The 27,160-nt window shown below is 44.0% G+C and overlaps 1 protein-coding gene across 1 annotated transcript in view; it reads right to left on the bottom strand.

The window, feature by feature from the left end:
• The window catches only part of SLC12A5 (solute carrier family 12 member 5), a 503,432-nt gene that overhangs the window by 11,447 nt on the left and 464,825 nt on the right, over window positions 1–27,160 (bottom strand). The window contains exons 20-24 of the mRNA XM_078652979.1: window positions 25,370–25,501; window positions 12,720–12,827; window positions 12,349–12,471; window positions 7,378–7,565; window positions 978–992 (exon numbers count right to left, since the gene is read on the bottom strand). Coding sequence (XP_078509105.1) covers window positions 978–992; window positions 7,378–7,565; window positions 12,349–12,471; window positions 12,720–12,827; window positions 25,370–25,501 — 566 coding nt within the window. The remainder of the gene's footprint in view (window positions 1–977; window positions 993–7,377; window positions 7,566–12,348; window positions 12,472–12,719; window positions 12,828–25,369; window positions 25,502–27,160) is intronic.

Here is a 27,160-nt window from a genome sequence, read left to right as displayed (position 1 = left end):
GTACTTTATGTCGGAGTTATTGTTAAGCATTGCCACTGATTAAGAAGACCTGTTCTGATTTTGAATTGTACTTTATGTCGGAGTCATTGTTAAGCTTTGACAATGATTAAGAAGACCTGTTCTGAATTGTACTTTATGTTGGAGTCATTGTTAAGTCTTGACACTGACTAAGAACATTTGCTCTGATTTTGAATTGTACTTTATGTCAGGGTCATTTTTAAGCATTGATATTGACTAAGAGGATCTGCTCTGATTCAGAAAATTTAACAATATGTCATTGTTAAGGATTTACAATGAATAATACCTTTACCTTTGTCTGGGTTAGATTTGGGTTCAAGCAAAACATGCCATGCAAGAGGAGGTAAATTGTTGTGCGCTGTGTTGCATTGTGAAAAATAATGGACATATCCCCTTATAGCCTTGCCTCTTTTACTTTCAAACTATTACTTCAACACATTTACTCACCGTCATCCCTACATTGGCAATCTTACTTTTCCACACCTTAACATTAGGGAACATTGGCATAACATAAAATGGTGGGGATTCCCGCAGAAGGTGGTGAGGAGTCTCCGGTACTCCCACATATCGCAACTATCCATTGGATTTAAACTAAATGAGGGCGCCCTGTGCCACCGGGGCCTGTGTTACCCGCATGCTCAGGTAGACTTTTACTTCACCTTCCCCTTAATTCAATAAGTGTCCCCAAGTTAGCGAGAGCTGGAGTAAGGATTTTAGACCAGCCAAGTTGTAGTAAATGTCAGAGAAAGAAACAAATGTAATTCACTGCAACTTGACATTTATGTTTCTACTTAGACTCTCTACTCCAATACATAGTGTACACTGCCTCTCCTTGGCTCTTGACAGAATGTGTACCATGAGAACCATTCCCAAACCTACATTCAACCAGTAGGATTCGACCCCCACACACATGCCTCTCCAACACGTGCAACCAGGATTGAAGAACCATAAACACTTACAAGTTCTCCCACTCCCTTCACGCGGCGTAAGAGAGGAAAAACAGAAGACAGGTTTCAATAGTCATACTAAACAGAGCCACATGAGATGGCTGTGAGACACACTTTTTGACATTGCCATCACGCCTTTTATAGTGGAAGGAAACAGAGGTGACAAGATGACAAGGACCTGCGTTGTCTAGAACGGCATCACTTCGCTTAGGCTATGAAAAATTTACAAAGTGCCATTTCTAAAAAAAAAATTGTGCTTATACTTTCTTCACAGGTTCGCGCGATAGTGGGTTGTCAATAAAGATGTCAAATTATGTTAAAATGAAACAAGTAGAAAAAGAAAGAAAGACAAACATTACAAATCTGGAAAAGAAGGTCTACACAAGCCCTATTGGCCCTAACACACTTCATAATCTTTAGTTGAGCTCTCAACATTCCAATAGTGTAATTGCCTTTAACTCTTGTTAGCATCATAGCCACTGAGGCGGCATAAGTAGTATTTCAGAAACTGGTATATAGTCAATAGAAGGATACATAGGTAACATTGAATATACACTTGGTGCAGCAGAAGGAAATCAAGTACTGGATTTTTCTGGATTCCTTGCATCACCTGTTCTTGTCCAAAGGTTTTATAATTCTCCCATGCAACGTCAGATTTACAGCAACAACCAAACCCTTTCTGGTGAGGCAAGGTTGCACCAGCTCAGCCCTAGCTCAATAGAGGGAAACAAAATCCCTCTGCTGCGCTCTGGGATGTTACTCCCAATGGGCTGTGGTGACGTGTGCCAGAGCACTCCTCTCTGACCCTCCTCATGGTTAAAATCTTTCTTGGATATTTGTTAGTCTCCTAATAAGGTTCTCTCTCTCTCTCTCTCTCCCTCTCTCTCTCTCTCTCTCTCTCTCTCTCTCTCCCCAACACACAAAGACAACCCCCCGCAATGAATAAACTTTCGTTGAATTCTGCCTCTACCTGATGGGATTTTCCTTGCATCAGTCACTCATCCTGCTGACATCCTCAGCTATAGCCCAATCAACAGGTATGTTGCCTCATGCAGTATAAGCAATCATCTCTTAAGTAGACAAGTATCAATCATTGGCCTATCACACATTGATTCTTCTCAGAATTTTCGTTAAATCAATATTCGTTCGGGTGACAAATCAACTCAAGTAATCCATATGCTCTCCATGGTCCTTGGAGAAATCATTCCTCCTCAGAGTGTATGCCTCCATTTTAATCTGCCCTACTGTGGAGAAGTGTGGCTCAGGGGTTAGAGGCAGCAGACCCGGAAGCTGAGATCGGTCCTGGACCAGGGTTCAATTCCCCGCCTCGGCGGGGTCTTGGGCTAAAAATTCCACGGACTCGATAATTCTCGCCCCGGTGCCTCCTCGACTCACGGGTTCACACTCTGCGACTCTGGGCAATAGCTTGCTTAATCTCCACAACGGCCCCTCGCGGCGGGATGCCTGACTTTCACCTTGTGGATACCCTGCTATCTCACAGGGGAATACCAGGAAGGGTTCCCTAAGCAAGCGCCGGGAAACCCACTGCGGGTAGCTGTGCGCTATATAAGCTCAACTACATTTACATTACATTTACATTACAGCGTAAACTCCTTGAGACCGAGGGTGTCAGGAGGCTTCGTTGATCTGCAGGCTGATGCTCAAGTGTCCATAGCTACAACCTCACTGATGATCTGTCCTGTCACACAATTTAAATGTATGCTAAAGTAATTTACTAAAACTTCAGACAGTGAAGATTGCTGGAAACAGACATTTCAAATAAATTGATTGGCATGAGTTAAAGAGTAAGAAGCTGTGTTAGGCAGAGAGGGTATTCTGCTGGAATATCGAATTTGTAAAGATGGGTTTGCAAAAATATCATTACCAGAATATCAACAGACATCAATATTGTGATGGTACGTAGAAGTACATTTACTGTACTTAACTCCTTATATATGCACCTTGATGCTATCTATTGCTTCAATGCACAGATAAGTGGAGATAAGATTGGCAAACCTACACTTACCTACAGATACTTAACCTCTTGATATTATGGTAGTTGCTATTCTGGATATGATATATCTGTAGGATGATATTTTGCTAATGGATATTGTGACATGCAACCACATAGTGCAATGCATGTAGAATACCACTCACCACCCACCACCCACCACCACCAGGATGACAGACTCTTTACTACTATGGCATGGTCGTGCAAAACATACCAGCAAAGCTACTTAGTTCTCACCAGCCAGGCCTCATTGGGACCCCTAAATTCCCCATGAATGAATTCTTACTAACAAATGATTTGGGGGAAAACAAATAGTAAGTTAAGCTATAAATTCTGACATAAAAAGTAAAGGTGCATTTGAGAATGAATACACTGTGGCTTTAGGGATTGATTTTAGTTTATGGTGATATACCACTTATTAGTCTCACTTCTTTCTGAATGCTATTTAATAACATGTGTTAAAAATTCCAAACAATGGGCTGATAATAACTTTCAGAAGATGAAATGCAGAGATCTTTCACAGATGTTCAAACTTGCAAAAGAAGGTTATTCCCATGGACATGAATTACATTGTTCTTCTTACTTTTTAAACTAAAACATAATTTACACCCAGCCCTTCTAACAATCATTCAGTATACTCTTCCGGTTGCAGTTTTGGCACTAAGATGAAAGTGGTCCTTTCCCATAGGTTCTTCTGAGTGACTTTAATCCTAATGTTTTCTAACTCTTTCTCCCCTACTGCTGCTCTTTCCTATCACGTTCGACCATTTAATTCATTCAGCCCTATCACCTTGGCCAGTTCTCTGTAACATTAGCCACTTTTCCTGTTCCTATTTAATCTTCCTGTGTACTCCCTAATGACTTTGATGCAATTTTCACCTCAAAACAGTGACAGATTCTCTACTTCCTTCCTTTGCTCTCGAACTCTTGTAATGAACGGTGCACTCCCTGATGTCATCATCTCTTGGCACTCACGCTCCCCTGCTCCCAAAACAATCTGTTTTTTTGTTCTACTTATTAAAGTGAAGGTCTGTCTTGGATGTCAATTCCCTTTTTCCTACTTGTCAATCTGAGCTTCTGTCAATCAGCCCTTAATAATATATAATATAGGTAGATCAAGCGGTGGCTTTCCTTACTGTTGACCACACACCGTTCTGTCTCTCGCTTCTTTCCTGGGATCTCAGCCATTTCCTGGTGTGATTTCTGATAACACCTAACGTCATAACCTAAACAATTGCTAATAATCATTCCACCTCCTCTTCAGTATCCTTCGTCTATGCCACAAGAATCCTTAGGGTGGTTTCATTGGTGCGTTCCTTTTACTGACAGGATTTCTCCCCGCCTCTATCATCTCTCTTGGCCCACAATCCCATCTGTAGGCTGAAGGATTCCTCCTTCCATTTCTTCATTACCTTCAGTTATTTCTTCTCTTGTAATTGGTTCTTTCATTCTCATTGCCTTTAACGTATGCATGAAATGTAACTATGCGACACAAGACTCTTAAAAACTGATTTCTTTGATGTCTTACTATCTTACTTCCTCTTCTCACATTCATCCTGTTTCTCACTTTTTGACACAGTGGATGGCCTTGTTCTCTTCTAGGACTGTTTGAGTTTTCAGATCATAAGAATGAATCCTTAGAAACAACTGTTGTTTCTGAATCATTTACTTTTGTAAAATTGATCTCGTTCCTTCTATTCTTTCCACTAAACATTTTCAGCTTATAGTCATCTCTGTAGTTGATTTATGTTTTCCCTTGAACTCACATAAATCATTCTGTACTCAGATGTCTCTCTGATTGGCCACTAGTCTTAATGCTCCACTCCCACCTTTTCCTAAACTTGACTCACTTTTTAGTTGTTCTCATTTTTAACAATTTTCCTAAAATGGCTTTTGTGTTCTTCTTACGCTGTCGTCCCTATTCCCAGATAAACTTGTCTACAGTGAATTCCATGCAATCCGTTCGCTCCTGGTCCTCCTTGATTCATTTTGTCTTGTTTTTCAATATGCTTAGAACCCTCTAACATCTGTTATACATCTTTCTGCTGTCTGTTGTCCACAACTTGCTAAGATCTCATCTTCTCTCACTAGATTTTCAAACTCATGAACTAAATGCTTAAATTGTCTATATCTGAAAGTGGTTTAACAAGGAGATCAGTACCCCTTCAGAGAGGAGGAGAGAGTTTGCAGTACCCGTCAGAGATGGACACACAAACACACATACATGCACACACATGTGCACACACATACACACACACTCTCTCTCTCTCACACATACCAGGCCATAATATATGACTGAAACTAACAGTCATACTATGATTGTGAGTTTCACAGGCAACTGGGATGTATGACGTTACAACGCATACTTTTACAACGCCTACCTTTACATCGCAAGTTTTACAACGCATACCATTACAACGCATAATGCTTTTGGGCGCTGGATAGTGAATAGTTTAATTTACTATTCCAACTCCAGTCCCCGTGGACACTAGGGAAGGTTATTGGATAGTAGATTAACCTATTCCCTATCCTAGAGCGCCCCCAAGCGCTATGCGTTGTAATAGTTTGCGTTGTAAAAGTTGCGTCGTAATGGTAGTGCGTTGTAAAAGTTTCGTTGTAAAGGATGTTTCCCGGCAACTGCAATGCAGCTTCCTTCACATACAGGAAGTCAGCACTGAGACTGTATGGGCAGCAACAGGGCAAGCTTCATTCACACGCTGATCTGTACGAGTAGTCTCAATGGCAATGTACCTGGCATACAACTGGTACGTGGCTGGCAGTACAAGTTTTCAAACACATAACTAATAGAGCACTGGCAGGAGCAATGCATGCTTTCCTCACACTTATCAAAAGTACAAGGATATGACTTGGGCTTGTGTCTCTCACTAAAAAGGAACATGTGACAACATTACAGCACAAACCTTCCTTCCCCTCACACACACACACACACACACACAGAAGAACCAGCATAGAAATCAATGTAGTTTGACCCTACAGACACAGAGTTAACACAGTATAGACAGCAGCACTGCTAGCATGCCTCAGACTCAGTGGCGGCCCTCCGCTATGGCGGAAGAGCACCCCCCCGCCAGCAGCCGAAAAATAAATAAATAAATAAAACAATAATAAACGCTTGTTTACTATTGTTTTATTTTGGCTGCCGGAGCTGAGGCTTGGGGGCAGGGCCAGAGATGTCAAGCTGGTGGAGGAGTGTTTTGCACTGTTATCAGTGCGCATGATGGTTTGGGCGGCAGTCTCAGGACGGCCAAACTGTCATGCGCACTGAAGCTCTCTCCAACCCCAGCTGCGCTTGCTGGGTTGGCAAGAGCAGGCACAGGCTCCCAGTCTACCTGGGAGCGAACATCCATGGTGCTCAGGCCAATCCTGATGCTGCTTTTATGAGCATTGGCTTGCACTACTCAAGTAAAGTTCCCGTCACACATCACGTACATGGGCAGGCTATGTGTCTCTCTCGCACAGAGAATGTCCACCATTGGCAATAGCTTAGCTAGCATTTCTCGCACACTGAAAAGGGACAGACCAGGTAGCAGCAGATCAAGCTTGTCTGAGATCCAGAACAAGTGCAGCACAGAGATGATGAGGATATGCATCCTTTGCACCTAGAATAGGTACAACACTGAAAGCAACAGCACAAGTGTTTCCCACACACAGAACTTGCAAATGAAGATAATACCCACTAACATGATTTGCAATGTTCTTCTTACTTTTTAAACTATATTAAAAAAGTCTACACCCAGCCCATTCTAACAATCCTTCAGTATAATCTTTCGGACACAGCTTTGCCACTAAGTTGAAAGTGGTCCTTCCCCATAGCTTTTTCTGAGTTCAGAAGCAGCAGTGCAGACCTCTTTCATATACACAGTAAGACCACAAAGGGCCTCAACTGTGCACTCTTCCCTCCCTTGGAGAGTAGGCACAGTAAGACAGCAGCAAGAGTGCAAGCTTCCCAAACTTCTCGGGCCAGGCAAGTCTTAACCAGGGCCAGCTTTAGGGAGGTGCAACTGGTGCGGCTGCATTGGGCGTTGACTGTGGAGGGGGCGCTGACCTCAGGGGTGGGTCGCCTTGTTTAGCAATAACTTAGGATTGGAGAGTTGAGGGGCACTTTTGCCCGGTGGTAGTGAGAGAATCCAAAGAGGCGGTCATGGGTTGTGGGGGTGCCAAAAATGATTGTCGCACTGGGCGCCACCAGCACTTAAGCCAGCCCTGAGTCCTACCTCTCATTTTACTAAATCAATGAGCTCTGTGGTAAGCTAGGAAGAGGCAGACCCCTTACTTATGGAGTAACAAATGCCAGCTTCTTCACCCCACTGCCAGTGTGGAGACTGGTACCGAGTGAAGGTGGGGCGGCAGGTGAAGCTGCCCTCCCCGTACTTTACTTACGGTTTCATGTTGAAGAAGTCTTTGATCCCCTCGGGCGTCACTGGACCCTTGCCCTTGTTTTTGTCGGCCAGGAATTTCTCCCTTGTCCATGTGAGATGGACTTTTTCTGGCGCGGAGTCCACGTCGTCGGTGGGAGACAGTAAGCTACCTGAGAAAGTAGTTGCATTTTTATTGTGTATTAACTGGACCTGAAGGGAGGAGAGGAGAGAGCAAGAACAAGAGCAAAAGAGCGTAAGGCAGAGAAAAACCCAAGGACAGAGAGAAAAGAAGAAAAAAGGTTCAGCAAGGCAGAAACTTCAAAAACGAGAAAGAACAAGAGAAAAAGAAGAAGTGGAGTCCAGGCTGAGAAATACACTAGGTACAAAAGGGCAAACAGAGATGTGAAGATCCATAGGATGAAGGATGTACAATGAGCAAGGAATCTGGAGACAACAAGAAATCAAAAATGCTAGGAGAAAAAGTTAGAAGAGGTGGTGCAGATACAGAGATAGTAGAAGTAAGGAAGGGTGAGACAAAACGAGCAGACACATGGAATATTTTGAAGGGAAAAGGGTGGCTGTAGGTTCTAAAAGGGCATGAATGGAGTTTTGGCATGGAGGGAAAACAATATATAAGATAGAAAAGGGAGAATATATAAGTAGAAAAGAGTGGAAAAGACATGGCAAGTAAAAGCAACTGTTATGTTATATGGGTATTTATTACGCGCACGACTACTCTTGAGTACTGTAAAGGCTTAGGATAGAAAAATACATTTGGAAGGGAGAAACAAAGTATGAATATATAAATAATTAAATATGCATCAGAAGGATCAATTTATAGACGGTAATGTATGACAGGAGTAACTTATCATGTGCTTGCTTGCATATTCTTTTGTCTCTGTTAGAAAGTGTGATGCTTTAGACACCGCCGAACTGTTAGCATCTTGTCTGCCTCCCATCTAGGCTGAAGTATCTTTGTTGTTTATATTATGGTCGCTGCCATAACAATGAAGATGCATACAGTGAAGGCTGCCATTTCTCAATTATTTTAGCTATAATGGCTAAAATAGCTATATTTAAATCGAGTTGACCCATTTATCAACACACTTTTTTTGTCTTGTTGTGGGATTGGTGTCTCCAAACGTATAAGCATAAGGTAAAATTGGAGATCAGATACTATAAAAACCCAGGTAAATGACCATTAACCCCTTGGCCGCAGCGGTAATTCCGCCGCTGCGCTGGGGGTTTTGGTGGGGGAGAGCGCAGCGCCGCGATGCTCGTGACGGAACCACGCCGTCATGAGTCACGGGAGAGCTGGACTCATGAAGGCGTGGTTCCGTTCGACTCCGCCCACTCACTAATTCGCCCGCACAGGCGGGGAATCAGTGCCGCGTGGGCAGAGCGGCAGCAGCATGACGGAACAACGCCGTCATGAGCACATGCTGCCCATGGCTTATGACGGCGTGGTTCCGTCATAAGCAGGGAAGGGGTTAAATGGAGAGGATTTGCAACAGAACAATCAAGCCAGAGGACACACCAGTTTGCAGCGACAACTGGCCTGGGTTGGGGACTGCTCCGAGAGAGGTGCAGAGAAGTGACTTTTATCCCGGCACTGCTTATCATTCCCGGGCAAGGGCTGTGAGAGAAAGTAGATAAACAGCTATTTTGTTACCAAGAAGGCATGCAGTGTGATACATCTTAAGACCTTTAATTTATATGCTTGCTATTTTCGACTTCTGCTACAATTTAGCATAGAGCTTGAATTAGGAATAGCGTGTTGGGATGCTAAGAACATGCAAACCATGTTTGGAATGTTTATATTGTTTTCACTGGCCATGTCATGCACCACTACATTTATTTTTTCATTCTGTGTCGTTAACATTCATTATTTTATGCACTAGACTCTGGTCTAGAAATAAACAGTTTAAAGTTCAACCTTTGTTTCCTAATGCTTTTTTGAGAGGTTTTGGAGTTCTGCTGTGTACCTGAACTCATCTAGAGGGATTAATCGTGCCCAGAAAACACCACCCAAACAGTACTGCATGGTGGGTTGAGTATGGGTCGCAGTGCAACTGGATTTCTAATTTGTGTTGGTGCATTAAACTGAGTCCTCGCACAAGGGGATAAGAAATCCAACCCCTGCAGCTCTGGGTGCGGGAAAGGCCCAGATTATGACAGTATGGTTGAAGGGCTTGTGTATGAAGCAGTTCAGAAATGTATGAATGAAGAGTGGTGTATGAAGCTGTGCAGCGATGAATCAGCGAAGAACTGATCAATGAAATGGTGATGTACGAGTGAAGGGCCAGCTGTATGAAGTGGTGCGTAGATGTACAGTAACACAGTGCGGTGATGTATAAGAGATGTACCACTATATGAAGCAGTTCAGGAATATGTGAGTGAAGGGTTGCTGTGTAAAACAGTGCAGCAGTTTAGCCCGCTAATGGAAGTCTCCAATCCCCACCTCCATGGCGAGGTGACAGAGAGCGGTGGACTGGTCTGCTCAACAGGAGCAGCCCATAATCAAGGCTCAGGCGGCCAACAAAAGCATGAGAAGATATGGTTCAAGTGGTGGACCTACCATGGAGTGGATGCAGGGACAGACTAAGGGGAGCATTAGGATCACGGGCGGATCGCCAACGCCCGCATGGCGGTGGCGATCCGCCCGTGATCCGACCCCGCCCGGCACCCATTCCCCCCTGCCATATTACTATGGCGAGGGGACCACGGCGGACGGAAAGACCGTCCGCGGCTTTTCCGCCCGGTCAACGAGTTAGACACCGCCAGCCATATTAACATGGGTGCGGAAAGATGCCTTTCCGAAAGGCATGCAGGAATTGACCGCGGGGGCCCGTTGTGGGCCCCCAGGTACTCCGGGGGGTGTGGGGTGCACATGGGGCGTACCTATGGTCCCCCCAGCAGTTCCATGCACAACATGGCAGGCACCACACGGTGCCTGCCATGTTGTGCATGGAAGTGCACAACATGCCTTCCTGGCATTGTGGGGGGCGGTGCTGAGTGCACCGCCCGCCACAATGCCAGGAATGCAGGATACGCCCGCTACTGTGGCAGGCGCATACTAATTGCCCCCCACGGGACCCAAGCCCTTATGGCGGGCGGTCCCTTTTACCGTGAGGATGGCGGGCGGGCGGACTTTCCTAATGATGCCCTAAGTTTCAAATATGCTTTGTACCGTAATGTTCAATGAATTAGTGAGCTGTGGTATTGGCTGTTTTTTGTTGTCAGTGTGTGCAAAACTCAATAGAATATGGTTATAAAAAAACAAGGCAATGATGTATGAGTGATCAGCCGCTGTATGAAGTGGTGCTGTGATGCATGAGCTAAGAGCTGGTCCTTGAAGTGGTGATGGAAAAACTAAAGGGCTCTCTGAAAAGCAGTGCAGAGTGATGTACAGCGGTGCAGTTGTGTATGAGTGAAAGGCTATTTTATGAAGTGGCACAAACAACACAGTGACATGTGAATGAAGGGCTGCTCTATGAAGCAGTGCAGAGATGTAGAGTATTGTGGTGCAGCAGTGATGTTTGAGATAAGGGCCCCTCTTTGAAATAGTTCAGAAAAGTGTGAGTGAACATCCTCGGCTAAGGAATGTCATAACATGCAAAGATTAAGAATGGGAGAGTCATTACATTTTTGTGAAAGTCTAAGAGGGTCACTTAAATCCTGGAGGGTGGTCCTCTGGCCTGCCAGGCCAGCAAAGGCTATGGCCTCCACTCCCTGCATAGGTAGGAATGCCTGACTGCCAGGTGGAAATCTCTAAAGCCTTCCTTACAACCAATGATGCGGTGAATGCAGCCATGACTGTGAACTTTGCCGAGTGGATGTCATGTTGTTTTGGTTGTGCTCAGCAGTTCTCCACCAAAGTTGGGATTTGTTACAGGAAAACAACTAATGGGGCTGATGCACGGAAGTCAAATGTAGTGACGCTTGTTCTTCTATAAATATGCCTGACGTCCAGTGGTGGGAAGGCCACTATGTCAATGGTTTGCACACGTCAGTCAATCAATCAATAAATCAATCAGGGATTTAAAAAGCACGGCTACTCACCCATGAGGGTCTCAAGGCATGTGAAACCAGCTGAGGGTTTGTTGAAGCCAACAAGATGCTGCTTCCCCACCTCTATGTAATAGTTTGGCTGGGGAACCGCAGGACCAATGCTATTTTACAGAGATTCTCCTGCTTCAACAAATCCTTATTTGATACCCAAATTGCTTCCAAGCTTAGAAGGTACAGGCTTAATAACTCCCATTTTATAGAAAATGAATGTCAAATGGACCATTCATGTCTTGGTTTTATACATTTGAGAACAAAGCAAAAGACAAAGAAGTTGATTGGTAAATGTAGGTTCTGGAAATGTATGGTGGTGCCCTACTCAAGGTGATGTTAAGGAATATGGCTTAGTCTCCATGAATGGAGGTGTGATGTTTAACATGCTACTATTCACTGGATCTATCAAACCCTCGAACCTAATTTCGGGTTTTCTAAGAAACTCTTTTTTGGATTTCAAAATGCCAGCAACACCTGGATTTAGGAATGTAAGTGAGTTTGTGTTTTGTTCTCCACCAAATGTTGCGTTTATTGATTTGATTTGATTTGATTATGGGATTTATAGAGCGCGCGAATGCCCTGGGGCGTCTTGGCGCTACGTCTGATGTTTGACTATAGGCTGCGGAGGAACATTTACTGAGCTGTGAAAAGCCATGTCTTTAATGCTTTCCGGAACATTAGCTGCGATGAAGCAATGCTTTATTGGCTGAATGAGCCTTCAATCAGGGAATTGGTTAACCAATAAAGAAAGGAAGCAGTTTAATAGAATTAGAGCTAATTCATGAAATAATAGGCATGATGTGTGATGGAAGAAAATAGTAATAACGCATGAGGAGAAGGAGGGTGATGTACAATATAAGTAATGTATAAAGGTGAGGAGCTCTGTCCCCGCGAAACAATGGACAGCGGTATCATCATTCAGATGTAGTACCTCTTCCTCCGGCTTCTCTTCCGTGTCCCCAACATGCTCTTCTGGGACACTCAAGTGCAGCCTGGGATTGGCTGGGTTCTTACGTCTAATGGAGCCACGTGACTCATCTGTGATGCTCTGAATCTGTAGGAGAGAATCAAAGTTTAGTGTGAAGTGTGTAGATGTCTCAGGGCACAGGCCTTGCCACCAAAAACAGGCTGGTTTAAAAATTACAGATTTGGGAAGCTTCAGAACTGTCTTCTGCAGATCAGCCATCAACTTGGAAAATCCCCTGGCCATTCTTCAACTCCTTCAGAAACTCAAAGTGAACTGAAGTCTGGGTTATTCTTGTTTGGAGACCTTATCTTCGGAGCATACCAAAAATCCCTTACCTCACACTCTCGTTCATTTTTCGTCAAGTGCATCTGCTTGAGAATCTGCGATCTCTGCTCCATCACCAGTGTCTTCTCGTAGGTGTACGCCGAGATATCACTCTCGTGCTGAGGGCAGAAAAGGCAAGATTAACTCACTCAGCAACTAAATCTGGGCAGACTGCAGACCTCCAGAAATACTTTGAGTATGACTGACCAAATAAACATCCAACAATAACAAATAACATGCTAGAACACACCCACACACACATATACAAGAACCCAAGAAAAAATGAATGACCATATATAATGTCCACATTCTAACACACGCTGAAAAGAACAATAAAAAAATGAATAAAAAGTTCCATGTAGAAAAATACTGAAAGGGGCACATGATACAGTCAACCACCAATGGATCATACATTAGCAAGTGAGGTTCTTGTTCGGCCAGCAGTTGACGGGTCCATTAGTCCTGCTTCAAGCAACCACAAGACCTAAATCTGCTGCCCATTCAGTCTGAATCGCTGTAGCACAGGCAGACATTAGGAAGTACTAGATTGTTGTCTTTGTTATCTGCCTTGTAGCAGGATGTCAGCTTTTTGCCATCAGATTCTGCTCTTTGCAGGCAGTACCAGTGTGGTTTCAGATGTGATACTGCCTGTTGTTCCTACTGGTCCTGGATTTGGATACTAAGGCTGCAGTACTTAGTCTAGAATACTTTGGGCCAGATGGACGACCCTTCAAATTTGCGAGTCGCTAATTGCACTGTTTTGTGATTCGCAATTTGTGACTCGCAAAATGGAATTTACAACAGTATCTCGGAAACTGTTTCGGATTCCCAATGGGGTCGCAAACGACCTGCCTCCTTAATATTCATGAGGTAGGTCACTATTTGTGACCCCATTGGGAAAGGCCAGCACTCACAGGGATGGTGGCCTGCTGGGGTCAGCAGACCACCATGTCTGTGACTGCTTTTTAAATAAATAATAGGCATCGAAACGTCGTCGACCAAAAAACCCCCGTATGCAATATGACATGTGAAATATTGTGAAATGCAAAGGTGTGGTTATAACAATTTTTGTTTGTAACACTGACTACAAGTACACAGACATATTTGTGCTTTGCTCTTTTTTCACCATTCTGTTCGTTGTTTTGTCTTGAATGTTGTGGGTCACGGCTGTGCCCACTTGTTATTAATGTGTTCATACTGTTTTATCAATTAAAATGTTAAAATAAATTCCTTGTCCAGCTGGACAAAAGACATAACACTTATTAGGTGTATGATTATTGGTTCAGTACACCATTGTGTCCACTAGTAGGGACCACTGTTTTGTGTAATATAATACTGCCCAAGGTCCCTATGGTATACCTTTTGGGTTCCCTTGTTTTTTGTAAACATGCTTTTTAAATAAAGCAGGTTTTTTTTAAAAAATGCAGCCCGTTTCGCTTAAAGGAAAATGGGATGCATTTTAAAAAGAAAAATTAAACGTTTCTGTTTCATTTTTTAAGAGTAGGAAGTGGTGTCTGGGACCACTGCCTGCTCCTAATAAAATATGTTTGCTGCCAGTTACAAAGGGGAAGGTGTCCCCTGGGGACCCCTTCCTGTTTGTGAGTGGCTTGCCACCTTTTTTAAATGGGTAGTACACTGTGAGTGTTTTGCAACTGCAATTTCGGTCGCAAAACAATCGTACATTGAAATGCGACTTGCTATTAGAAAGGAACGCCCTTCCAAATTGCGAGTCGTAAACCCTATAATAGGTTACCGAGTAGCAAAATAGGATTTGTACATAGGGCAGACCTGTTTTGCGGACGCAAATAGGCCGATTTCCCATTTGCGACTGCAAAAAACAGTCGTACATCTGGCCCTAAGTCTAGATTTTTTTTGTTTCCTTGACTGTCCAGTGGTAGCCCTTGAGAGGTGGCATGAAAGTCATTACCAGACACAATGTATCATGCTTATCAACACAATCATTAAATGTTAAAGTCCAGTCAGATGTATTCTTTTTATACAGAGCGATTCATACCTACACAGCGAAGACAAAGTAGTGAATGGCCTTAAAAGTAGCACCGAATGACATTTTGTTTACCCCTTGAGCAACCTTATCTAATATCTAGCATTTCATGGTACATCTTTAAATTGAAATGCCCAAGTTTTGACCATTGCACCACATTGTGTACAAGAGATGTCTTTCAGGTAAAAATCATTTTGTGGAAACTTAGGCGCCGAACAGAACGTAAGCAGCTGTTGTTCTTGCCCAGTGCAATTCTGAGCAATTCTATTTTTTTTTGCATAAAATGCATTCTCACATCCAAAATGAATTTGAGGATGCATTCAGCAGTAATAGGCACTAGACCAGCACACTGCGTACTTTGCATATTTTGGTGGGTCTTTTGTGTAATTTCCTTAGTCGAAATTACCCAGATTTCACCCAGCTCTACTCATTGAAGGGTGAACGTGCTTCAAATGGATGCCTCTGTTGGCATTGTTAGGCCCAGTGTTGTACGTGGCCTGAAAGGTTTCCACAAGGGACAGTGGTTAGAATAAATGACAGCCTGGGTAAGAGCTGTTTGCTTGTGTGTAAAGAAACAGTGGGGGATATGTACTAGGAGGTGGCGGAGCGTGTCGTTAGCCTCCATGGCTTAACGACACGCTCCACCACTTCTGAAAGGCTGCACCATATTTACAAGAATGTGTACAGCCTTGGTTTTCCCCTGCGATGGGAGCACACATGAAAGTTACAAAATTGAAATATTTTAAAGGTTTGTTTAAGTACAGGAAGGGACACCTTCCTGTACATAAACAAACAATGGCGTTTTGATTTTTCCATGAGTGCTGCACAAGACAGCACACATGGAGAAACCAAAAACGAGGAGAAACAATGCATTTGCCAACTCAAGACCAGGATTTTCCTGATCTTAATTTTGGCGCTGCCTCCTATGTACGCCACCCTTGTACATAGGGGGCAGCATCAAATACAATGGGTGTTGTGGTGGAACTCACACCACAACACCAACTGCGCGCCCCTTTCATGCTAACCATAGCATGAAAGGGTGCCTTATGTACAAGGCAGCATTAAGCCACGTTACATAAGGCGCAGCCCCTATCGACACAACAACGTACGTAAAAGTGACTTTGTAGTGGCGATAGAGACTTGTACATATTCCCCAGTGTGTTTTTAGCCATGTGGATGGCTGAGTGCTCCTGGAGTCTACCTGAGTCAGAGTTCTCTGGTAGAGTGAGAGAATTTGATCCTACAATGAGACCTTGAGGGATGTGAACCCATCAGGGTCATGCTTTGTGGGGGGAAGGGCACTTCAGAATTCAGGTAGGACCGGGAGGAGTAGGACAGGTGGGCAGCAGGCCTCTATGGAGTTACTGGTACGTATTCTCCCGGAGAATTCTGGTACTCCGCCACTGGAAGGATGGAGTGTCCCTGCCCAAGGGACAACACTGCACTTGTGACACAGAGAGGTGCAGTAAGTGGGCGAGGATGAGCGGTCACCACTAGAGGGTTCCCCCTCATTTGGGTCGGTCTAGGCAATGGGCTGTTCCATAATGCCCACACCCCAGTATGGGGGTTCACCACTAGTTCTGACAGCATGTTAGGTCTAGACCGGAACTCAAGAGAGGTGTCTTGGGAGTCACGTTTCTGTTGTCATTTTCCTAGTGATGAAAAGCGTTGTGTGCCGTAAACTAGACCTAAAGACCCCACACTGGACATTCCATGAAGATGTTCTTCATTTCCCTTTAATGAGGAAATAGTTTTTCTGCCTAGTGATGCCTCTGGAATGGACTTTATTTTGGGGTAGCCAGGAGCAAGGGCCACTAATCCTGACTTATCCATTGTAATTGCTGGCACAGCCATACTAAAGGGCCACATTAAGGTATGACAAAGAACCTATTCTGTATATTTCTCAGAATAGCAAAATCATATATAAGGGAAAACGAGAAGCAAAACATGATTTGAGCAGAAACGTCTCACCCACTCTTTGTGGCATGCTTCATTATCGGCCAGTCCGTCCCACCATGTTAAGATGGTACTAACATGGCTGTCATACAAGGGGTCCATATTCAATAAAAAAAGTTGTCTTATCTCCACATTTTCCCTTTATTTTGGGGTATGCAGGGCTGGATTAAAAATATTGGAAGATGATAATGAAACTCTAAGTCTAGAACATCCTTTCTATGTCTCTTTTGCCAACAAGTTTCAGGCATGGAAAGATCCCTTGAAAGAGGGTCTGGGGCCTTAGTCAGGGCAGTCAAAGGTACCGCTGTTTGTGCCCTTTGTAACTACATCGAGCATGCAGGTAAGAATAGGTCTTACCTCACCACCCAACTGTCATTCACCCTACTACTGTTGGGTTCAAAGCTAGTATTCAACACCGGGAGTTGGACCCCTCCTGTAGTCACACATTCATCATGGCTCGGGTCCCCTCTGTAAAATTAGTTATGGGCATTGGTATCTTGACAAGGAGCACACCAGCGGCCAAGGTGTGCCACGTCTATAGTATATTAAGAATTTTTTTGTTAGGTTTGGTAAACCAGAATTTTTCACAACTCCAGAACACTTAATTAGCTTCAATAAGGCACAAAAAAAGATGTTCAGGAATCTGCTAGAGGAACAATGGTTTGATAGGGAATTTGGAAAGTCCAGTGTGATATTCAACCAATTGCTGTTATTCATGAGTGCCTCCAACCCTGTATAGAACATGTTCACAACCCAAAGTACAGATTTGCCCGAAATTAGATTTAGGCGCAAAACTGTTCATCGAATTGTTACCTTTCCTAGGATTAATGACTGATTTGTCGCACTGACGAAATGTCTGTGTGAAGATTATTCAAAACAACGCCCTTCACACTTTGTTCTTTTGCACCGAGGAAGCAAATTATTTACCTATCTTAAGGGGAATTAATTTTCGGCAATGTAGGCCAGCTCTTATTTTTCTCCAGCTACTTTGTACATTACTGATTTGTTGTGCAATAGCAACTTATGTATGACAGGCAGTTACTATTCTGAAAACTATGGATGTTGTGCGTTTTTAAGTCATGTATATTTTAAGTATTGTAAATATTATGCTGATGAATTGTTTGGGATTATTTTATTGCTGAGCTATGTTTTTTATTTCAGCAGAATAAGGATTAATTAATTGATTGGATTGATTGACCAACACCATCACTACCTTGTTCAACCTCAACAAAGAGGATTGAAATATAATTCCAGGATTTTTCATTGCTCGGTAGTGATTTGGGGATAGTTTGCTTTCAGGCGTAGTGACAAAAAAGTAGGCGGACAGAAAGACAAGCTCCATTCTACCTCAGATAAATAGAAAGTGAACATACACTTCCCACTTACCATGTACCCCACCCAGAGGATTTTCAACACTTGTGCTTCTCTCAAGGACAACCCTACATGGCAGCAGTGTACATCAGAGGGAGCCGAAAGTTAGGACTGCAGGGAGATGCTTTGATCATGAGCATGTCCAGGAAGTGAGGCAGATGACAGCTTGCCATGCCTTCCCATACTCAGTCCCTCATTGGCTGCACTAAAATTGTCCCTGTGCCAAGGGTAGAGTCCCTGACCTTTCAGATGGGACTCCAGCTTCTCATACACAAGCTTGTCATGATTCTCAATATAGTCCCAATAGTTTGAAGCAACACATATGTTATCTGATTCCAGTCTTTCTTCTTCAGAACTGCCCTACTGATGTTAGTTACTTTTTCTTCACATGTGTCATACATGCATTAGGAATGATGCTTGGAATATACAATGACACTATGACAGTATATTCCATGAATCATGGCAGCAAAGTGTGACAAACAGTATTAGTACATGAGCAGTACAATGACCACAATTCATTGGGACTTGAGGCTGTGGGCTCTTTAGTTGAGGACTTGATGCAAAAGTGAAGTATCAGATCAACCGCAAAATAAACTACAAGGTGCTCCACTCTGTGGGTGACCAGAGAGAGAGGAGAAGCAAGAATCTGAGAAATATCCTGAACAGTTGTTAAGGATAGTTTTATGAAGTGTACTCAATTCATGTGTCCCATATTCTTAAAGGAGTCTACAATAAAACATAACATTGTTGTCAGCAACTCTGTCTGACCTCTGCCTTGTGTCTTTTTAGAAATTTGACTTACAAGAAGATAGCCTTTCATGTGACCAGCATCAGAACCCAATGAAGCTTTAAGCATTATTGATTGTCTGCCTCAGAAGCATACACCCATCACAGACGACTGTCGCTTCTCCATCTATCATTCTTCATATCATGTCAGATTTCCATATCAACCATGAGACCTCGCTTCTTGTCTTATTTGATAGGACTCATGCTTCTGGAGCTAACGTTGCACTATGTAATGTGGATCAGTCTCTGAGATTTGCGTTAACTCGAAAGAGGAGTCCAGCGGCACTCCTAGGCTCTTCATCTACTGAGGGGGAATTGCACCTGGCACGATGTCCCTCAGGGCTTCTATCCCTAACTCAATTGCATCTTGCTTCTCTGGTTATTATAGTACCGAAAGCGCTTCGATTCCGGGGGCTGCTCATCCCTAGCTCAGATGAACAATGGCCGGCTCCTGTTTCTGGGATCTGTAGGGCAGCCCTGTGGCTAGTCCGCTTGCATACTCGAAGCATTATTCGGTAGATGCCATCTGCACGGCAGATGGCCAGTTTGGGCCGGCGGCCCTTCATAAGCTGCTATGCTCAAACCACCTTCTGTTTGTCATAAAGAAGATATTAACTCTCCCTCCCTTTAGTACAAGCCGTTTGGAGAGCAAATTCTGAGTCGGGCACCGCAAATTGCGTATTCCAGAGGATTGTGCTTGGTCAATTTTCAATAAGGGTGTGATTTTCTATTCTCAAAATTCAACTTTTTGTTACAAAACTATTCTCACTCTACAACAAGGTGTCCAGTGTAGTTGCAGAAGGTCTGATCCATGTCAGACTTTCTTTATAATCAGAGACTAAGTAAACAGTTCCATTTTTGATTAATTTGTCTGTAAATGGAAATCACGCGAATATCTCAAAATACCTTTCCTGACATAGGACATACCGAAATCAATATAAAGAGTTTAGTCAACACATGCAGTGGTTTCAAGGTAAGTGTTATGTCTGTTACAGCATTTGATCACAGTTTATAAATTAATCTATCTGATAACTTACCACAGCATGAAACACAATTTAAACAGTTTGCCACAAAACTTCACCACCTGTACGTCCTGACGGAATCAGCCAATAGGTTTCTGCAGGCATAAACCTCGAATTGCCACATTGCCCACCCTGAGTTTGTAAGGGAACCTACCTGTGGCATACCTGCTCTATATTTCAGTGGAATATATTTGTGATATACATGCAGCACACTGTATCCGACATCCGATGGCTCCTGCATCGACAATGTTAGCTTTTCTCTCTAGAGCTGTGAGCATGGTGGGCCCGTTGGTCGCATTGTGGGAGCTAATTCTCTTTTGCGTCGAAAACAGGATTACTACCTGTCCATGATTCACAGCAGGGGAAATCTGGCACAGACTGCAGTTTCAAACTGTGCAAAAGTATAACATGCGCTATTTGCTAATTAATTCCTATTCTAGCGCGTTTTTTAAAATTTCAGTTCTATACAGCGTGAGCTCAACCCGAATGTATAAGAGCGCTTTACATGAACAACTGTTGCGTTACGTACGGACACGTTAATATTTAGATACGGCGGGCAGATTTACAATGAAAGTGACTCAGCGCGTGCTGCAAGCCATTTGGATGAGCCGCACTGAGTCGCTTTCAAAGCACAGGGAGGCCTCATATTCCCAATGATATGTTGCATCTCTGTACTTCCCCCTGCGTTGGCGCACAGACTGCTGCCATGCGCCGGTGCAAGCCCCCTTGCACCATGGTGCAAGGATGCCTGCGTTGTGGGGAGATTGTTTTAGTGCAAGAAGGGCGTAGCATTCACACGCATTTCCAGATTTACGATTTTTTGTAAATCTGGAAATGTGTCTCGTTCCATGGGTGTTGCGTAGGAGCGCCCACTGCAACACCCATGGAACGCCCCTTCCACGCAAAGTGCCGCGTGTAAAGGGGCTGTATTTACAAGAACAGGAAAAGCCACGCAGGGTGGCTTTTCCTATCCTTGTAAATATGGAGCAGTGAGAACTGCCACCAGTAAGTCACAAAAAGTGACGTACTGGTGGCGCAACGGGCTTGTAAATCTGCCCGAGGAGATTAAGCGAATTTCACAGAATCACAGGATGTTTGAGCCTCCTGCCAGACTCGAAACTGGCTCCCCAGCTTCAAAGTCGGCAGCTCTCGCCGTTAAGCCGCATCCTCAAAGTGGGCTCAAACTGCCCAACTACCTGTTTGTCAACACTGCGCTATCACACATATGTGGTGGAGCAAAATGCGCCTCACTCGTGAATGATCCCGAGCTGCCGTGTTCAAAGAGCAGCCCCATTTCCCGACTTCCAGAGACCCCCACCTTACGCCACCTGGCGCCATGCTACCGACTTGAAAGTGACATGCAATTTAATGAAGAACGCACAGCAGAAAGAGCATGATGTAGACACACTGAAACACTGTTTGAGTACTGGATTTATAAGACCACCAAAGCGCGTCCGTATCCTCATTAGCTACCAGACCCCAGGCAGACACGATTCACGCTCTTTGAACAGCTTCGCTCTCAGTAGTCGGGCATATTAATGCCAGCTTGTGACGCTGTACAAAACAGCCAAGGGCAGCGGATCACCCACGAGCCACGTGAGACCGTCACGAGCTAAATGTGCATGGCACGTGCGCGCTCCTGATGAAAGGATGGGCCCCTTGAGCGTAGCTCGAGCCGTCGCAGGGTGCAGTGCAATTTTGGTGTGAAATCTTCTGGCACATGCATCAAGGTAGGATTTAGCGAATCCTTAATTGCGATAATTAAGGAATCAAAATTAAGAACTCGCAAAAGCCTATGCATGTAGGAATCGCTGTAAAAATAGCGATTCCCACACATTGTTGCGAGTCGCAAATAAGGAATGGCTTCACATTCATTCCTATGGGCCTACATGCCCATATGAATGGGTAATTGCATGCGCAATTTGCGAGTACCAATAGGTCCTTGCAAATTGTGCATGCATTTTCAGGATGCAAAGGACACCCTGTTTCACCCCTAAAATTGATCTGTGCACATATGTTGCGCACACACGTGCCCTAAGGGCATGTGTGTGAACAACATGAAACTTTGAAAAATGCACAAAAGTGAATTTCTCAACCTTTTTGCAAATTACCATGAAGTTCAACTTCATGGTAATTTGTGCCCCCTATTAGCGAAATCGCTAATTTATTTACTTTAATGCATTGCATTTAAGGAATCTCCATTTGCGATTCCTTAAATGCAATCACAATTTAAGTAATCGCAATTTAGAGATTACTTAAATTGCGATTTTTGCATTTGGGATGATGCATCCCAAATGCAAAAATACTGGTCGCAAAGGGGTTTATGACCGGTTTTTCTTTTGATGCATGTGCCTGCTTGTCTTTTCCATCTACACATCCAGGCCCATAATTATCATTTTTTCACGCAGCACAACGCAGCAAGCCACCTTACTGCACTGTGTGAAAGGGCAGGAATGCGCTGTATTTAACATTATATGGTGCATTCCAGTCGCATTCCAGTCCTTTCCTAGCACTGGCACACTTTCAGCTGCCTAGCGCCAACGCATGCACCCTTGCACCATGGGGCAAGAGTGCCTGCGTTGGAGGCAGGATTGTTTTTGTGCCGGAAGGGACACCTTCCTCAGAAGCATTTTGCTCTTTCAGGTGCAGAATGCATCACACATAGAAAGAGTTAAAAACGAGGAGAAATAAAGGCATTTCTCCTCATTATGCCTCATCTGGGGAGGAGTAGCATTTATTTTGATGCATTCCCAGTTCTACCAATAATGGTAAATCTGGGAATGTGCCAAAATCAATGGGTGCATGCGTGAGAACACCCACGCTCCACCCATGGAACGCCTTCTCGGGGCAGAGTAACGCAATGCAGCGATTTGCGATGCCTTGCATTACTTCAAATTTATTAAGCCGTGCAGGGTCACGCAAGGTGGCCTAGTGTGGCTTAATAAATCTCACGTACGTTTTGCGTCACCTTTGCGTTCCCGCAAAACCTTGATGAATCTGTCCCCCAGGAACTAGAATCACATTCCCATCAAAGCCAATCTAGCTCCTACCCATCGGCAGTTTTGATGGGAATGGAAGACCCACTTCTTCAAAGAGCTCTACTTCTCTGAAAATTACAAACCTAGGGGCATATTAACAAGGGCTTTATCTCCGCTTTTTTTGCTTTAAAAGCCAAAGAAGCGAAGATAAAAATATCGCCCTACCAACAACAGGGTGCTAACATGCAAAATCGCATGTTAGCACCCTTTTTCACTACGCTTCCCTTTGCATCTCTAATGAGATGCAAAGGGGGCGTTCCAGAGCAAAATAATAGGAGAAATGTCGCTAAGCGACATTTCTCCTATTATCAAGCTTCACGCTAACCCTGTTAGAAACAAAAAAAGCAACGCTAACCAGGGTTAATGCTGCTTTTTTATGTCTGCTAATTTTCAGACTTACATAAACAAAATGGAATCCACTCTGGTAGTGGTAGTGATCCCTACAATGGTGGGGAGCACACAGTGTTGTTTTGAATACCCCTCACACACCAACAGGCCCCTTGGTGTCATGCTTCATCATTGGGGTCTTCGCACCCCTCTACGGGATGCGGCGTGCTGCGACTCACGACTACGTAGGAGCACTGAAAATGAACTATGTGTTGGTGTGTGAGAGAGGAGAAGAGTGTGAGTGGTGAGGTGGTGGAAAGTGATGGTTAAAAGATACCTTGCTCATAGGAGAAAAAATAAAAAGTTTTTATTAGGCCCTCGGCTGGTATCATTAAAAAGGTGCAGGGTGAGGTTGTCTGTTACATATTAGGGTACGTCAACCTCAAAAGTGCGTCGACATGTTTCGGAGTATTGGAACTCCTTCTTCAGGATGGGGATATGCACAACTATCCTCACCTTACTCACATGGGATGTAGATGTAAAAGTGTACTCTACAAAAAAATAAAAGGTGAAATGTACCTATTAGTGTTATTATCGAATAAAGTCTGTTGCGCCCAACTGGCGTTATTAGTACAGAACTTCTGGACAAAGGCTAGATGGCCTCATGAGCCAAAGCGTAGTATTGGGGGTTCTTTCTTCCCGCTCAATGTGGCAACGGAACCGCAAGACCTGGTGGGCTGCCTTCCCCTCAACGCAGCTTTGGCTCATGAGGCCATCTAGCCTTTGTCCAGAAGTTCTGTACTAATAACGCCAATTGGGCGCAACAGACTCTATTCGATAATAACACTAATAGGTAAATTTCACCTTTTATTTTTTTGTAGAGTACACTTTTACATCTACATCCCATGTGAGTAAAGTGAGGATAGTTGTGCATATCCCCGTCCTGAAGAAGGAGTTCCAATACTCCGAAACATGTCGACACACTTTTGAGGTTGACGTACCCTAATATGTAACAGACAACCTCACCCTGCACCTTTTTAATGATACCAGCCGAGGGCCTAACAAAAACTTTTTTTTTCTCCTACGAGCCAGGTATCTTTTAACCATCACTTTCCACCACCTCACCACTCACACTCTTCTCCTCTCACATACACCAACACATAGTTCACTTTCAGTGCTCCTATGTAGTCGTGAGTCGCAGCACGCCGCATCCCGTAGAGGGGTGCGAAGACCCCAATGATGAAGCATGACACCAAGGGGCCTGTTGGTGTGTGAGGGGTATTCAAAACAACACTGTGTGCTCCCCACCATTGTAGGGATCACTACCACTACCAGAGTGGATTCCATTTTGTTTATGTAAATTGCCTGGGGAGACCGAATCCACTTCCTCCTCTCCCTCCCTCCTCCTGTTATATATATATATATTTTTTTTAATTTTCAGACTTAGCCTTGTAATCCAATGGGAGGTGGATTACATGGCTAAATCCACCATGGGCTATCAACTAGTATATCCCTATCCTTGTAGTTTTATCGCTGCATTACCAGCGATAACCTCCCAAAATGCCGCTAGGGCTGTATTTTTAATCGCCAAGGCGGTTAGCCTGTTAATAATGCAATAACCAGGCGATATTTTCCAGCGATAGCGGGCATTAAAAAAATTAACGCTAAGCACCCTTAGCGTTAATTTTCCCTGTTCCTTGTTAATATGCCCCTCGTTATCCATTGTTTCTTGCAAACAATTGGATCGTATTCTAGGGCTCATGCCTGCTTTTTAGCTCTCGTTTACGCTTCACCTTGGTTCATGCTTTACAGATAATATTACCTATATATGTGCGTAGATTTCATTTTATTATCAAACCCCAATTGGACCTTCCCTCTGCAAATAAGGCCTGAGCATCTTTTTCCACCAGATATTCCAACTCTGTTTCAGCCATATAAGGACATGATACAGGCTTTTTTATCATGTGATCTCCATCACCGACCTAAGTAACCGAATATAAGAATGTTTCAACTTATTGAAAGTTGCAAAGTTCCATTTGCGTTATGGTCATGAATGAGCCGAATAAAGTAACTAAACTGAGGCTTGGGAGGGTGATGTGTAGGGGTGAAAGACCTGAGAGCATCATCTCTTTGACATCAGCATGCCCAAGCACTCTTACCATCTCCACCACCTCCACCTCTGCAGTGATCCTCAAGTGGTACAAGAATGTCGTCAGGTCCTTCTTCATCTGGATGCTGTTGTCGTCCATCTGGGCCACGGAGAAGATGCGCATCTTGCACTTCCTCCAGACCTGCAGGACAACGGCGATGCCAGAGTTAGAGAGGAAGCGGGCAGGAGCACCAAGATTGAGGGAGGAAAGGAGAATGGCTACAAACATTTAAGACAGTCATTTCAATTATAGGGGAGAGGGAGTGGAGAGAGGTGATGCCTAGGGAGGAGAATATTGAGCTTGGTGGAGGTTGGGCACTGGGAGAGAGAATGGGAATTAAGTTGTAGGATGGGGTTTGGGCGGGAGAAAGTGTAGTGATTGAAGGAAGGAGCTTGGAGGTAGGATACGGAGTGAGGTGGGGATAGGCGGTGGGGTGGGGATAAGGAGTGAGATGGAGAATGGGGAATGGGATGGATTACCTGATTGGAAACAAGCAGATAGAGGGATAAGAAATAGGGAGAAAGGATAGAGGAAAGAGAGTGGCTTGGAGGATGAGCAGTGAGTGAAAGAAGATCATAGGGTGGGGTGCAGGACGCAGGACCGATAGTTGATAGAGAGTAGATTATGGAATAGATTGTGAACAATAAATGAAGCAAGGACATGCAGCTTAGGGAGTAGGTTGGGAATTGGGGGCTAAGGTGACAATAGGAAGAGGATAAAGGACAGGGAGTTGGATGGAGGATATATAGTCCTTTATTACCCTGAAATTCATTAATGTTGCTATTACATGCCCTGTCCCCCAGGATATAATCCTTCATTTCTTGAGCCTGCCGCCCCAGGATGTGTGTTCATTCACTGTTTTGGCCATAAGTTTCTGGACACCCTGCAATCTGTGTTCATCTATCTTGACCAGCTGCCCCAGAGCAGGTGGCACCCTATTACACCTTTGCTTTTGTTGGAGCTATCAATCTCCCTGTGCACCCCAGCTTTTGCCTTACCCTCTTCAGGGCCCTGAAACAATGTTTGACAACTTTACAGGTATCTGATATGACACACCTGGATCTCATTCCTAGCTGTGACTTGTTTGACTACACTGACTGACATGCTCTACGACTTCATTGTCCAACCTGCATAACGTCCCACTGGGGTGTACTGAATCTTACTGGACAAGCCTACCTAACATTTTTCCACTCCTTCGAGCAGATATTCAAATCATCTGCAGATTGTCAAATTTGTACCTGCTAGATTATCAATCATGTTACTTATCAATGCATTGAACAGCACAGAACTATAGACTATTCCTTACGGCAGAGGAATTGATACCTCCTCATTCACAGCATAAACTGTACTTACCTAAAACACTGCTCCCTGTCATAGAGACAGACCCTAATTCAGGTAATAAACCTGGAATCCAATCTAAGCCTCTTAAGTTTGTTTAGAAGTCTTCTTGGCAGAAGCTTAAGTGAATAGGACAGGGTGTGAGAGATTCAAAAGTTGCACTTGGCATTTTCCTAAAACCTCCACCGAATATCTATGAACTGCATAAGCAGCACTGTGCATTCTGCTAAAACCTGTAGCAAAGAGCACAAGAGCTGCATGGACTCCGCTATGTATACGACTAACACCTGCAGCAAAGAGTGTACATGATACATATCATGCACATATTAAACTATGTATTCTGATAACACCCACAGCAAAGACTCTAAGCATTGCATTAGCCATCCCATAACACTGCAAAGCCTGCTACCTCTGTGCACTGTGTGGGAACCCCACCTCATTGATACCAAAATAACTTATATC

Source organism: Lissotriton helveticus, chromosome 7 (assembly GCF_964261635.1).
Source record: "Lissotriton helveticus chromosome 7, aLisHel1.1, whole genome shotgun sequence".
Classification (NCBI taxonomy): domain Eukaryota; kingdom Metazoa; phylum Chordata; class Amphibia; order Caudata; family Salamandridae; genus Lissotriton; species Lissotriton helveticus.
Note: the sequence above shows the minus strand (reverse complement) of the source record. Positions and strands in the feature narration are given on the sequence as shown.